Source organism: Pristiophorus japonicus, chromosome 13 (assembly GCF_044704955.1).
Source record: "Pristiophorus japonicus isolate sPriJap1 chromosome 13, sPriJap1.hap1, whole genome shotgun sequence".
Taxonomy (NCBI): domain Eukaryota; kingdom Metazoa; phylum Chordata; class Chondrichthyes; family Pristiophoridae; genus Pristiophorus; species Pristiophorus japonicus.
In genome coordinates this window covers 45,086,085-45,100,738 of record NC_091989.1, presented here as the reverse complement: position 1 = coordinate 45,100,738, position 14,654 = coordinate 45,086,085, and the positions used below count along the sequence as shown (strand labels likewise).

Genomic DNA, 14,654 nt, shown 5'->3' with positions numbered 1-14,654 from the left:
CGGTAGCCAATTTGTGAACAGCAAGGTCCCACAAACAGTAATGTGTTGATGATCAGATAATCTGTTTTAGTGATGTTAGTTGAGGGATAAATTTTGGTCAGGACACTGGCGTGAACCTCACTGCTCTTCTTCAAAATAGTGTCATGCACCTTTTATGTCCAGCTGAGAGAGCAGATGGAGCCTCGGTTTAACATCTCATCCGAAAGACAGCACCTCTGACAGTGCAGCACTCCCTCAGTACTGCACTGGAGTGTCAGCCTAGATTTTGTGCTTGAGTCTCTAGAGTGGGACGGTGAATTCACAACCTTCTGACTAAGAGGCGAGAGTAATACCCACTGAGCCACAGCTGGCACCTCACCAGTTGTTTGGTTTGATTTGTAAGCTGCTTTATTCCACAGTAGGAAAACATGCAGTGCACTGAGGGTGATGAGAGTCTCGGTTAAATCAGTACTATTTCTGTTTGCATACCGTCACATAATAAAGAGCACATGCACACTAGCCCACCTCGATATATTCTTACCTAACGCAAAAGGATGGCTCTCTGTGCTACCTGTCCTGCTCACCGGGGCCAAAGTTATTTAACGTTGCAGCATGCTGCTGATCGAACCACCTTGGAGTCTGTGCTCTGACCTTTTAAAAGCCCCTCTCTCAGCCCCCACAGGGATCATAAAGGTTTCAAATGCCAAGCTGCAAAATGGCTCTATGAATAACGAGGTATGGCTAATAATTGCTCATGGTTTGGTTCTTAAAGAAACATCTTCCCACCTCGCACTGTAATTACAATTTGTCGACCCATTGATCCAAAACTCATTTTTGTTTAAAAAGAACACATCTTGAACATAGTTCCTGTCCAAGTTCCTTCAATGAAAAAAATGGACTGAGAAACTCAAACCATTACAGCAATTGACTATTAAACCCATGCTATAAGGCAACAATGATAATGCCAGTTGTAAACAGGTAGAATTACCTTTAGCCAGCTAAAAGGCTTGTTTATCAGTTTGGCTCAGTGGTAGCACTGTTATTCCTAAATTAGGATGTCATAGGTTCAATCCCCTCGCTAGGATTTGAGCATATAATCTAGGATGATGCATCAGTGCTGTACTGAGGGAATGCAGTATTGTTGGAGAGAAAAAAGAAAGACTTGCATTTATAAAGCACCTTTCATGACCTCAAGATGTCTCAAAGTGCTTTACAAGCAGTGAAGTATTTTTGAAGTGTAGTCCCACAAACAGCAATGTAATAATGACCAGATAATCTGTTTTAATGATGTTAGTTGAGGGAGAAATATTGTCAGGACATTGCTGTTTGTAGTATCTTGCATGTACGCAATAACAGCAGTGACTACATTTCAAAAGTAATTCACTGGCGGTGAAGTGTATTGGAATGCCTCGAGAATGTAAAAGGTGCTATATAAATGTAAAAAATTTTTTATACCGCTAACACAGTGTTCCAGCCAGTGGCTATTGCCAGCAGTGAAAGTTTGTTATTTTAAATTAGGTGCAGGTACTGTTTGTTTAAATTAGAAGTTTTTTAGTCCTGAGCAGCAGGCACTTTCAAGGAGGTAACATTTTGTAAGCAATTAGTTTCTCTAACTCCTAATTGTATTTTTAATATACTGACAGCACACAATCGCAGTACTCACATATCAGAGGGAGAAGAGGTATCAGCACAAAATCTTTGGGCTGCATATTAAACAGTTCTTGGGACGTGCGGATCATATATTTTAAAAGGAAAAGTTTCCAACTAATATCAAAGTAATATTTTCATAGCTCTAAAATGCAGCATTTGGTGGTGAACTCAGAAATAGCTCGGTGATAAATAACGGTGACTGTACCTGTGTGGAGTTGACTAATGATTCTGTCACTGCTGTATCCTGGTGCCTGTCATCAACCCAAGCTCATTTGCTTCCCGAGTTCATTACATTTCATCGACACCACAGCTTTGTGACCCTATAAGGTCAAGCATGAACTTATTGTTAGGACAAGGTAAGAATACATTGCAGTAGTGGTTAGTAGTTATGCACCATATAAGCATGCAGTATATGGCCGCAGTGCCTAAGCAGGTACAATTCTAGATGTAACTTTCCTTGTAAGGGCTGTCACAAAAAAGCTAATGCTGTTAAAGTTTTGTTCACTTTAAATTCTTATGCCCAAAGAACGAATCATTTAGCACATTTTATGTAACAGTTTAAAAAAAAAATTATTACCTGACACTGTGCCTTTTTGCTTATAGGCTGGGGTTTGATACAGCGCTGGAGGACTGGACATTGCTCCACTGTCGGGAACAGTGGTTAGTACTGCACTTAAATCAGGTCTGGTGCAAGTCAGCAGTGTTGCTAGGCTAGGCGCCCTGTCATGGCCCTGATAATGCATTCTAAAGCCGACCCTCCAAAGACCAGTCTCTTAATCGCATGTATTTCCCATTCTCCACTCCATCAGTTCCTCAGAGCTGAATTAGTTGTGCTGAGAATTCCTGCCTGCTGGGAATTTAGCTCAGGCCACGTGGGGTCATTTCACATGTAAACTAATCGCTAATGAGAGTTATGATAGAGGATAGGGAGGGAGAAGAGGTCAAAATTGTTTCCGTTTTTTGAATCCTGTTCATTGCATTCCAAAGTGCAGCTGCCATGCATTGATGTAAATGACATATTCATTTACATTTTATGACAGATTGACATCAATTTTATTTCTTAAGCGCCATTTATTTTTCAACAGTAGGCATGACTTGTCTCCAATAGATTTATAGTCATCTGCCTGTAAAACTATTCAATATAGGTGCAGTAAAATAAATGAATATTCATTGGTCATATAACATCTCCAAACCCTCACTCCGACTCTTAATCATCCATCTGATTTGGATGGTTGCGATAGCCTTACATTTGGATGTGATCCTTAAATTTGTGCTGTGTAATATGTAGTCTTAAACATTACGTTATCTTCTAGTTTTCTATGGAAAAAGTGTTTTTTTGCATCTGACCAGACTAACAAAGGCATTAACCTCATTACACCACCAACTGAAATATTTAACTTAAGTCTACCTTCCATTTTAATTTCTGTTTCATTATTTTGGATGAAGGGAACAGATTTAAATTGTATGTTCCTCCGTCTGATCAACTCAGAGCAAAGAAAGGTCCTCAGTACGTGTGCTGCAAGCATACAATGATGCATTTATTGCAAAACAGCATGCGTTTAACGTAACTGAAAGCAAATTTCTTTTACTTTTGTACATGTATTTGCAAATTGTGGCAGGCCTACATCATTCTCATATGAAGCTTATAGCGCGGAAGAAGAGCTGGTCGTTGAAATCCATTCACGTGCTCATTTTGAGATGCTTTCTAATTGAAATTTGACCAGATTTAATCTCCTATATCAGTGTAATTGGACTTTGAACCAACACTGGTGACAGCAGCAGTGTTATTTTCTTATCAGTTTGATATATTTATGTTTACACCAGCGGAAGGAATTTCTGCCATGGTGTCATTATTGGGGCTTGTTTATTTGCAGATATAAATCTCCCCACTGTATTTATTATTTAAGTCAATGGCGAGTGAGAGACTGAAAATCATTTCAGTAAAGTGGAGGTGCAATCCCCTCACTGTTCACTTTTGTAGATCGATTTTGCATCACTCTCCTGTCCCAGGTCAGATCACCGTTATTATCTTTATTTTACAGCCACCGCATTATTAGAAGCTTCAACAATATTCTAATATATAGGAAGGAAACAAGCTCCTTGAAATTGCAGTTGCAAATGCTCATCATTATTTCCTTCCCCTGACTAAACACTCTGCTGTCTCGGGTGGTGATTCTTGCTAGTCTCTCATTTACATACAATTTGCATGTGTTGTGTACAATGCACTGCGGGAAACCCCAATACTATACAGTCCAGCAAAACACTTGCAGATATCGTCACAGATTCTGCTACTAAAATGCCATTATAACTTCACAATATTACATCTCCCCTTTAGTTTATATGACAGTCCCTCCACGTGAGGCGGTACTTGAGAACTATTCAGAATTTTGTGTTAATGAAAATATTTTTATATGACGATTTCCTAATCACTGAGGAAGTTATAATAAACAATGAAGGATACATTAAAAGCACCAGTATATTTTAAAATGAAATAAATTATGCATGAAGATATTGGACATTTAGTCAGCCCCATGATTCACTCAATCCTTGTCTTGAGTTTCCAGAGATGTCGGACAGTAAACTCTGTTAGCTGCAGCCACTGTGCTTTGAATCACTTGGTGCAATGAAGGATGCTTTTCAGAAATTGGGGTTGTGGGTGCATTGTTCAAGCCCTGTCAGTGTGCCTAACATTGCTGCTGACTTCACTGTCATGAATCTAAAATTGTCAGAGACTAGAATTGAAACGTGATTGTTTCTTTCAAGCATGCTGGTCGACTGTCAGACAAAACAGCACAAAAATAAATGGATGTAAAGTGTATAATCTAGTGTTTACTGTGTTGCCATACTAAGGCATGCGACTTCTTGCTTTATTCTTTAAGAATTGAAGCTGTTCAACAGGTTTATGGGAATCATAGTGCTCCAAATTAATTTTACTTGCACGGCTCAATGTAATGCATGCATGTATCTTTACCAGTGATATTCAGCAAAATGACTGAACTGGAAGGGCATATTTGACAGTAAGGAATGTACAGAAAAGGAATTAGTAGCTTTCAGTGCCACTGGGAACATTTCAATTAATTTGTCTTTATGATCCACTGAGCATTGAGATGGCTTATTGTACCTTGTCAAATTCCATTATTTGTATTAATCCACTTAAAAGACAAAAACATGTCACAAAGCACCACAAGGGGGCTCTGCAACCTAGACAAGGTTCAATGTTAATTCTTCTCCATGTGAAAGAGCAAGCAAGGGAGCCTGAGTTACTTGTAACAATTAAAGTTAAAAAGACTTCAATGCTAATTGCTAAATAGAGTAGTTAAAATGTTTGTTTTAAAGGAAAGAATAGCTTCTGGCCTTTGTCGTTATCTTGTAAACAGTGTGTGTTCCTGGAAATGCTTTATGCGGAGCTCCTTCATGGTAAACGAGCCAAAGGAGGACAGTGGAAACATTACAAGAACACACTCAAAGCCTCGCTGGTAAAGCGCGACATCACCACTGACACCTGGGAGACCCTGGCCGAAGACCACCCGAGTTGGAGAAAGTCCATCCGGGAGGCTCTTCGAGTCTCAACGCAAAGAGCATGAAGAGGCCAAGCGCAGGCAGCGGAAGGAGCGGGCGGCAAACCCAGCCCCACCGACCCCTTCCCTCGACTAATGTCTGTCCCACCTGTAACAGGGTCTGTGGCTCTCGTACCGGACTGTTCAGCCATCAAAGAACTCACTTTGGGAGTGGAAGCAAGTCTTCCTCAATTCTAAGGGACTGCCTATAATGGATAATTGCAGCCCCATCACAGTCCACCAAACATTATCATGCTACTGTTCTTAATCTTCACGATTAATGCTTGCTGTTTAGTAAAGTCAAATTTCCAACCCTCCAAGGTAAATAATATGAAAAGAACGACTTGCCTTTGTGCCTTTCATGACCTCAGGATTTTTCAAAGCTTTGTGCAGCCAATTAAGCACTTTTTGAAGTGTAGTCACTGTTATCATGTAAGAAACGCGGCAGTCAATTTGTGCACAGCAAGCTCTCAATAACAGCAATGTGATAATGACCAGATAATCTGGGTTTTTTTGTGATGTTGGTGGAAGGATAAATATTGGCCAGGATTCGCAGGAGAACTCTGCTGCTCTTCTTCAAAATAGTGCCATGGGATCTTTTACGACCACCTGAGAGAGCAGACGGGGCCTCGGTTTAATGTCTCATCCAAGAGATGGTGCCTCGGACAGTGCAGCTATTCCTGCACTGGAGTATTAGCCGAGATTTTGTCCTCCAGACTCTGGAGTGGGAATGTGAATCTACAACCTCCTGACTCAGAGGCAAGGGTGCTACCACTAAGCCCCACCACCCCCCCTTCCCTTATCTCTAAATAAAAATTGAAAAGGTTAAATAGCAGCAAAACACCACAAATTAGTATTGTTTGAAAATATTAGACTTTGGAACATTGTTTGACCACTGCTCCTTTTTGCCATCAAAGTTACTCAGACTTTGAGGCCATAGTTATTTCATGGGCTCAAGTTTCGGCTCGAGTTCCTCCTATTTTTTTGGAGCAACTAGTTTAGAATGGAGTATCTTAGAAATTGCAATTCTCGGCATTTAGTTTGCTCCAGTTCTAGTGAGTTAGAATAGTTTCGTTTTAGAACAGTTTTTTTTTCAAAAGGAGGCATTACCAGCAACTTACGCCTGTTTTTCAAGTTTAGGCAGCGAAAACTTACTCCAAACTAACTTAGAATGGACTAAGTGTAGATTTTTGTAGGCTCAGAAAAACCTTGCCTACACTTTATAAATTAGGCACAGGGAGCGAGAGATAGGGGGTGGGGGTGGGGGGGAAGGGAATTTTACAACCATTAAACACTTCACTTTTACAAATAAAGAGCCATCATCAATAATAAATGATAAATAAATCAATAAATCAACCAATGAAGCAATCAAAAAAACATTAAAAAATAAAAAATAAAAAAATAATAAAAGTTTCTACTCACCTACTGCAGCACCGGGAGCCCTCCAACAGCCTGCTGGGATGGGGGCTCCCAGGAGATGCTGGTCAGGCAGGCCCCGCCGCCGCAGAGGACTTTGGGCGGGGCCCGCCCCCAGGAGATGCCGGACCGCCGCCGAGGACTTCGGGTGGGCCTCGCCCCTGCTGAGGATGACGAGGACTTTGGGCGGGGCCCGCCCCCAGTGAGATGCCGGGCGGCCGGGCCCCACCACCGATGAGGAGTTCGGGTGGAGCCTGCCCCCAGGAGTGGCCGGGCGGGCCGTCGCGGAAGAGGGAAGGGCAGTCAGGCCACCCGGCCCGGGATAGGGGCGACATCCCTTCGGCCAGGGATAGGGTCGTCGCCCGAAGACAGGACGCACTGGGAGGGCCAGAAGCTATTGCGCATGCGCGCAGCGTCCACTGTGTATGCGCGCAGCTGCCGGCACTGTTTTTGGCGCAGGGCAGTAGCTCCACCCCTAGCAGCTCCTGCTGCACTGCACTGAGCTGGAAACGGGCCGACAGATATCGGAAAATCGCGAGGTAAGTATTCAGCACAATTTCTGTTCTACAAATTAGGTGGGCCTCTCCAATGTGCACCGTTCTAGCGGGTGTCCGAAACTTGAACCCATGGTTACTGGTGTTTCAAATTCCTCATATTGCATTAGAACAGCCAAGCCATTAATTGCTGTGCAGACACTGCTGGTCAGTCAATGCTCTCATTTTTAATAAGCTCTTAGTAAAACTATTAATTTGCTCGCCAATTATCATGGTATGAAACATAGACACTCAATCAGAGACACTGGATAAGATATATTTAACAACATGGGGTCAACATTCCTCAGGAATCCAAACAAAAAAAAGGGATGTGCCGGCCTTGGCTCAGTTGTAGCACTCTTGCCTCTGAATCAGAGAGCTGTGGATTCAAGACCCACTCTAGAGACTTGAGCCCATAATCTAGGCTGATATTGTCAGAATGGTGTGTTTTGTATGAGATTTTAAACTGAGGTCCCGTCCGCCTGCACAGGTTGATGTAAAAGATTCCATTGCACTATTTGAGAAAGAACATACAAACATAGAAACATAGAAAATAGGTGCAAGAGTAGGCTATTCGGACCTTCGAGCTTGCATCACCATTCAATAAGATCATGGCTGATCATTCACCTCAGTACCCCTTTCCTGCTTTCTCCCCATACCCCTTGATCACTTTAGCCGTAAGGGCCATATTTAGCTCCCTCTTGAATATATCTAACAAACTGGCATCATCAACAACTCTCTGCGGTAGAGAATTCCACAGGTTCACAATTCTCTGAGTGAAGAAGTTTCTCCTCATCTCGGTCCTAAATGGCTTACCCGTTATCCTTAGACTGTGACCCCTGGTTCTGGACTTCCCCAACATCGGGAACATTCTTCCTGCATCTAATCTGTCCAGTCCTGTCAGAATTTTTGATGTTTCTATGAGATCCCCTCTCATCCTTCTAAACTCCAGTGAATACAGGCCCAGTCGATCCAGTCTCTCCTCATATGTCAGTCCTGCCATCCCGGGAATCAGTCTGGTGAACCTTCGCTACACTCCCTCAATAGCAAGAATGTCCTTCCTCAGACTAACAGACCAAAACTGAACACAATATTCCAGGTGAGGCCTTACCAAGGTCCTGTACAACTGCAGTAAGATCTCCCTGCTCCTATACTCAAATCCCCTAGCTATGAAGGCCAACATGCCATTTGTCTTCTTCACCGCCTGCTGTACCTGCATGCCAACTTTTAATGACTGATGTACCATAACACCCAGGTCCCGTTGCACCTCCCCTTTTCCTAATCTGTCGCCATTCAGATAATAGTCTGCCTTCATGTTTTGCCACAAAAGTGGATAACCTCACATTTATCCACATTATACTGCATCTGCCATGCATTTGCTAACTCATCTAACCTGTCCAAGTCACCCTGCAGCCTCTTAGCATCCTACTCACAGCTCACACCGCCACCCAGCTTAGTGTCATCTGCAAACTTGGAAATATTGCACTCAATTCCTTCATCTAAATCATTGATGTATATTGTAAATAGCTAGGGTCCCAGCACTGAGCCCTGCAGCACCCCACCAGTCACTGCCTGCCATTCTGAAAAGGACCCGTTTATCCCGACTCTCTGCTTCCTGTCTGCCAACCAGTTCTCTATCCATGTCAATACATTACCCCCAATACCATGTGCTTTAATTTTGCACACCAATCTCTTGTGTGGGACCTTGTCAAAAGCCTTTTGAAAGTCCAAATACATCATATCCACTGGTTCTCCCTTGTCCATTCTACCACTTACATCCTCAAAAAATTCTAGAAGATTTGTCGAGCATGATTTCCCTTTCATAAATCCATGCTGACTTGGGCCGATCTGTCACTGCTTTCCAAATGCGGTTATTTCATCTTTAGTAATTGATTCCAACATTTTCCCCACTACTGATGTCAGGCTAACTGGTCTATAATTCCCCTTTTTCTCTCTCCCTCCTTTTTTAAATCCTGGCCAGCATTTATCCTTCTCATTGAAAATAATTATCTGACTATTATGTCATTGTTATTAGTCAGATTTTTTGTGTAAATTGGCCACTGGATTTGCCTGCATAACAACAGGGACTGTGAAGTGCTTTGGATTTCGCTGGAGAAATACCACCAACGATGTCTCCGCAAGATCTTACAAATCCCCTGGGAGGACAGACGCACCAACGTTAGCGTCCTCGACCAGGCCAATATCCCCAGCATTGAAGCACTGATCACACTTGATCAGCTCCGCTGGGCAGGCCACATAGTTCGCATGCTAGCCACGAGGCTCCCAAAGCAAGCGCTCTACTCAGAGCTCCTTCACGGCAAACGAGCCCCAGGTGGGCAGTGGAAACGTTACAAGGACACCCTCAAAGCCTCCCTGACAAAGTGTGACATCCCCACTGACACCTGGGAGTTCCTAACCAAAGACTGCCCTAAATGGAGGAAGTGCATCGGGGCGGTGCTAAGCATCTCGAGTCTCGTCGCCGAGAGCATGTAGAAATCAAGCGCAGGCAGCGGAAAGAGCATGCGGCAAACCAGTCCCACCCACCCCTTCCCTCAATGACTATCTGTCCCACCTGTGACAGAGACTGTGATTCTCGTATTGGACTGTACAGCCACCTAATAACTCATGTTAGGAGTGGAAGCAAGTCTTCCTCGATTCCAAGGGACTGCCTATGATGATGAAGGATGTCCTGCGAACTTAAAATGTCTTCATAATGCAAGCTCTTTACATCTGAATCATCATCATCATCTGAGTAAAGAATGTTGGAATGTTGGGGAAAGTACTAACACGAGTGTTTCCACAAGGAACATAGTGGTGATATTGCTGGATTAGTAATCCTGAGGCCTGGACTAATGATCTGGAGACATGAGTTCAAATCCCACCATGGCAGCTGAGGAATTTAAAATCACCTCATTAAATAAATCTGGAATAAAAAGCTAGTATCAGTAATGGTAACCATGAAACTACCGGATTATCATAAAAACCATCTGGTTTACTAATGTCCTTTCGGGAAGGAAATCTACTGTCCTTACTTGGTCTGGCCTAAATGTGATTTTATATATGCTTACACATTTTGGCTGCTTTTTTAATTGGCTTCTGAAATGGCCGAGCAAGCCATTGGAGGGCAATTAGGGATGGGTAATAAATGCTGCCGATGCCCACGTCCCATGAATGAATTTTTAAAAATGCCCTTGTTTTGAACTGCTCTGGGTATTCCTAACCGTCAAATATAAGAATAGTAAACAAAAGAAAAAAATGACCAGTTTAACTCATCGTGTCCCTGTTAAAAGGCTATTAAGGAGGAGCTCTTGTTGTATTAACAGTTGTGGACGCACATTGAAAGCTGAGTATTTAACTTTAGGTTGGAGTTTGCAAGGAGAATATTGTAGACAATTATGTGCAGGTGAAATCTGCAAGGAGTTTTTGACTAAGAGCAATTGCGTGGCTGCCATTCCTGTATATCATGTTGGAGAAGGTAGGAGAGATCCTGGAGTATAGGGGGTATAGAGAGTTGCAGCAAGCACTACTCCAGCAGTGACTCTGCAATAGAATCAGGTATCTGTGCATGATGGAGGAGCTGTGGCTAACTCCTGAGATGTTCCCTGGGGATCTCTGAGCTGGTAGAATCTTTTAAAGAGCTTATGGATCTGGATAAACAGTTGAAGATTTTATATATGCATACACATTTTGGCTGCTTTCTTGAGATGCTGGAATTGGCCCTGTGAGTGGCTAAGTTATCATTGGTCACAATAATTTGATAAAAGAATTGTAATCAAGATGATTAAAACAGGAATTCTGTTCACTTTTGAGATGCAGACATACCAATGTAGTTGTTACTTATTCAGCAATGCAGCTTGTGCCCTTGATGGCATGCAGTGCTTTCATTCAATTGTTGCAGGGATATTATGCACTTAAAAAAAAGTTATAAGAACACATTCTAGCAATTTTCCACATCCACTAATAAGTATTTAGCATGGATTTGATTTAAGTAGCTTTGAAATAAAATGCTTGTACATTATAACATGTTGTGTTTGACCCATATTCAACACCTTCATTCCACAGTCAACACTTTCATATACTGCATAGTTGCAGTCACAAAATACAACAACTTTGCGAACACTGGTAAAAAAAAAACAGGAGAAGAACACGTGTCACAAATCGATCCCAAGTGAGAGAATGGCCCACAGCACTTCACAGCTTACTAAGCTACTACTAGACCTTGTTTAACAGAACATATAAACTGTATATAGCTTTGGAGTGATGGATTTGGAAAATATTTATGACCTTTATTTCAGTTGTTTTATTACATGTTTTTCTATGTTGTCCTATCCCTTCAGTTGGAACGATGCAGTGGACTGGACCATTAAGAACTGTGACAGGAGGCTCACTTGTACTGTGGAGGGGGGAGGACTGGTCCATCCACTTTCTCTTCTTCCCAAGATAGAATATTCAATTCCTGTGAAAATTACTAAAACTGGTGTGATCAGGAAAATTGAGTTTGAGTTTCATTGAGCATTGGGAGTTTGAACTTAAACCACTCAGTTAGGAACACAAAAAACTTGTAATCCAGAGGCCTGGACCAGTCATTTAGAAAACATGACTTCAAATTCTGCCATGGCAGTTGGAGAATTTGAATTCAATTTTTTTAAATCGGGAAATGAAAAACTGGAACCAGTAAAAGTGACCATGAAGCTATCAGATTGCTGTAAAAACCCAACTGGTTCACTGATGTCCTTTAGGGATAATAAAAACCTGCTGTTGTTTACCCGGTCTGGTCTATATGTGACTCCAGTCCCACACCAACATCCCCCTAGAAAGGAACAAAAAAAGAATAAAATTGGATGGCCCACTCGGCTGCGATCTAGGCATCAAATCAGGATAAAGGCACACCCAGCTCACTCGACCCTGCAATGCCCTCCTCAACTAACATCTGGGGACTTGTGCCAAAGTTCACAAAGTAGTCAAGCAACAGCCTGATATAGTCATACTCACAGATCTACCAGTGTCCCAGAATCCTCCATCACCGTCCTTGGGTAAGTCCTGCCACACCAGAAGAATACACCCATCAGAAGCAGGGGCACAATGGCCCTGGGAGTCCTTAGCATTGACTCTGGACCCACTGAAGTCTCATGGCTTCAGGTCGAACATGACAGTCACCCTCTCATTCACTCCACTGTTGTGGAAGCATTAAGACATGCAAACTATCACAATTGTTCAGTAAGACTACAGGTTCAGGCGTGTGCTTAACATTCCACATTACCCTAAAGCAGCGAACCACTCTTGTTGGGGCTTTGGCTTATTCTTCGGCTGAGATGTACATAAAACAAACATTTGCTCTCAGTATAACTCACGTTGATTTCCTGGAAAATTCCAGATGTAAAGAAAACACAGATGAGAGACATGAGGTAGAAAAGATTTAGTTAGAGTTCTAATAACTAGAAACAAACATAGTTACAATTGTGTAATGTTATCGTTGCATCGGAGAATATAAAACCTAAACTTTGAGACTTTAGTTGACTGATGTACCACTTTTATTATTTAGTATTGTGGTTGCTTTTTAATGTGTGTTGTGCATTACAGTTTTTAAAGTGAAGTAACACTGATTCTATCACAAAGCATTTGGCATTTTAGAACTTTGAGGCAATTCTTGTTTTCCCATGAGATTGTGTGTGTCGGTAATTAAGCGATGAAGTCAGTGATTGTAAAGCATAATGTTCACATTTGTTTTTATTGATTCGCAGGTCTCCTGACAAATGCATCAACAAAGAATCCTTGTAGGAGCAGCTTAGAACTCTGCGTGAGCTACTTACCCTAGTCAAGTTCTACTGCTGCGGACTATCATCTGTTGTATGTTATTTCCTCAACTCTCTCTTTCTCTACACCAGTCAAAACAGCATAATCCCATCTCTAACTTTTGAGATAAAATTTCACTCATTCTGTTGTTAAGACAACTGGGGCAACAAATGTAGATAACTGAGCCATGCTTGGACAGCAGCAGTATTGGCCATGTTTGGCATGCCTCGTCCCTACTTTTCAACTAGTGTTGGACTTGCTGTTACCTAGTTGACGTTTCAGCCTAGAAAGCCTGTTTTACAGAAGACGGAACTATTTCCATCAGCCCTTAACAGGTAGTGAATCTTTGCCTCAGGTGGGACACTAAAGAGTTACAGAAGGCTCCTCAACTAAGACACTGTGCTTTTATGTGTGTAACTCTCTCTGACATCTATACATCTTTTTCCTCATCTTTACCTGTTCACAAAACAATAGACCAAAGAACACAAGGAGAACGTTAAAGTGGACACTATCTCATTGTGAATGAGCTTTACTGGGTTCAATTGTAGTGGGCTCCTGAAGGATTTGAATTCAGCTTCTCATAGTGCTGAACTAAATCATTATTGACTAGGGTAAAGTCTTTATTGAAAACATAGAGGGACTCCTGATGTTGGGAAAGCTGGTCTGATGTAAGATGTCTAAAGGATCTAATGGAGCATGGAGACAAAATAATAGTATATGTCCTATCACAAAAGAGACACGTATGAACACTCATGCTGGGAGGACATCTTAGTCTCCTGTTTAGTTTGGCTGACTTATTTCTCATTCTTAAGTCATGTTGTATTTCAACCAGAAAAAAAAGAACTAAATGTGAAACATTTGCAGCTCATGTTTCCTTTCCCAGCATAAAAGTAGCTACTGTCAAACAGCATTCGCAATGAGCATGTCTGGCTACCTGCAGCCTGTGTCACATTTCAGTCAACCATCTACCACAAGAAAAAAAAAATCAAAATTAGAGGAGAAAGTAACATTTGTTGAAAACCGGATCATTAAATGTATTTTGAGAAACCTAAAGTTATATATTTAACAGTTTTTATATGTTGTATCTTTGTAGAAAATCTTATTTAACAAATAATGTGGTCATACTATGCCAACCATGAAAGCGGTCAGAGTTGTGTTTTAACTTCTGGTATCTGTCAAAGAGATGATTGGTGTATGTTTCTTTCTTTGGAGCATTCTGGATCTGAAAACTGACCACAAAAGAACTCTGTAGAAAAAAAAATGCTGTTTATACATCAATACATTCAATCATTGCACTGTAGGAAGGCAGTTCATTTATTTTATGTACTGGTATAATAGAGTGAAAAACATTTTAAACTTTGATATCAATATCTCGTTTTCATTTTTCCCCTTTCTATTTCTTTTCTTACCGTTGCCTCTTACTAAGTGGAATGATCGAGATATTCTGTATTAATACAATGAGAGACCTCACTGGAGTTTTGTTGCAAAGTAGTGGGTAAGACCAATCATTATCCGTTCCCACAGACCGCCCCCCCACCCTCCGCCCCCGAATTAGCACGTGGTCAAAACGATCCTGTTTTGCCCTGCACCTTTTATAGGAGATTTCCTTTCTGAGCTAAGTACGAGCTGCTAATTTACTAGGGCTGAGCATCCAAGGACCAAATATTGTTGGCTGAGTTCCGCATGACAGTATTTTCCTGCCACAGTTGTGATCCCTGATTTAAAA

General features: G+C 41.8%; 1 protein-coding gene across 2 annotated transcripts in view; it reads left to right on the top strand.

The window, feature by feature from the left end:
- tafa5a (TAFA chemokine like family member 5a) overlaps window positions 1-14,311 on the top strand; it is a 530,684-nt gene extending 516,373 nt beyond the window's left edge. Inside the window, exons 4-5 of one of the 2 annotated variants that reach the window (XM_070896641.1) lie at window positions 2,233-2,289; window positions 12,877-14,311. In XM_070896641.1, coding sequence (XP_070752742.1) covers window positions 2,233-2,244 — 12 coding nt within the window. In that variant the 3' untranslated portion in view covers window positions 2,245-2,289; window positions 12,877-14,311. The remainder of the gene's footprint in view (window positions 1-2,232; window positions 2,290-12,876) is intronic. The other variant, XM_070896640.1, reaches the window with a different exon arrangement.
- Window positions 14,312-14,654: the final 343 nt, after the last annotated feature.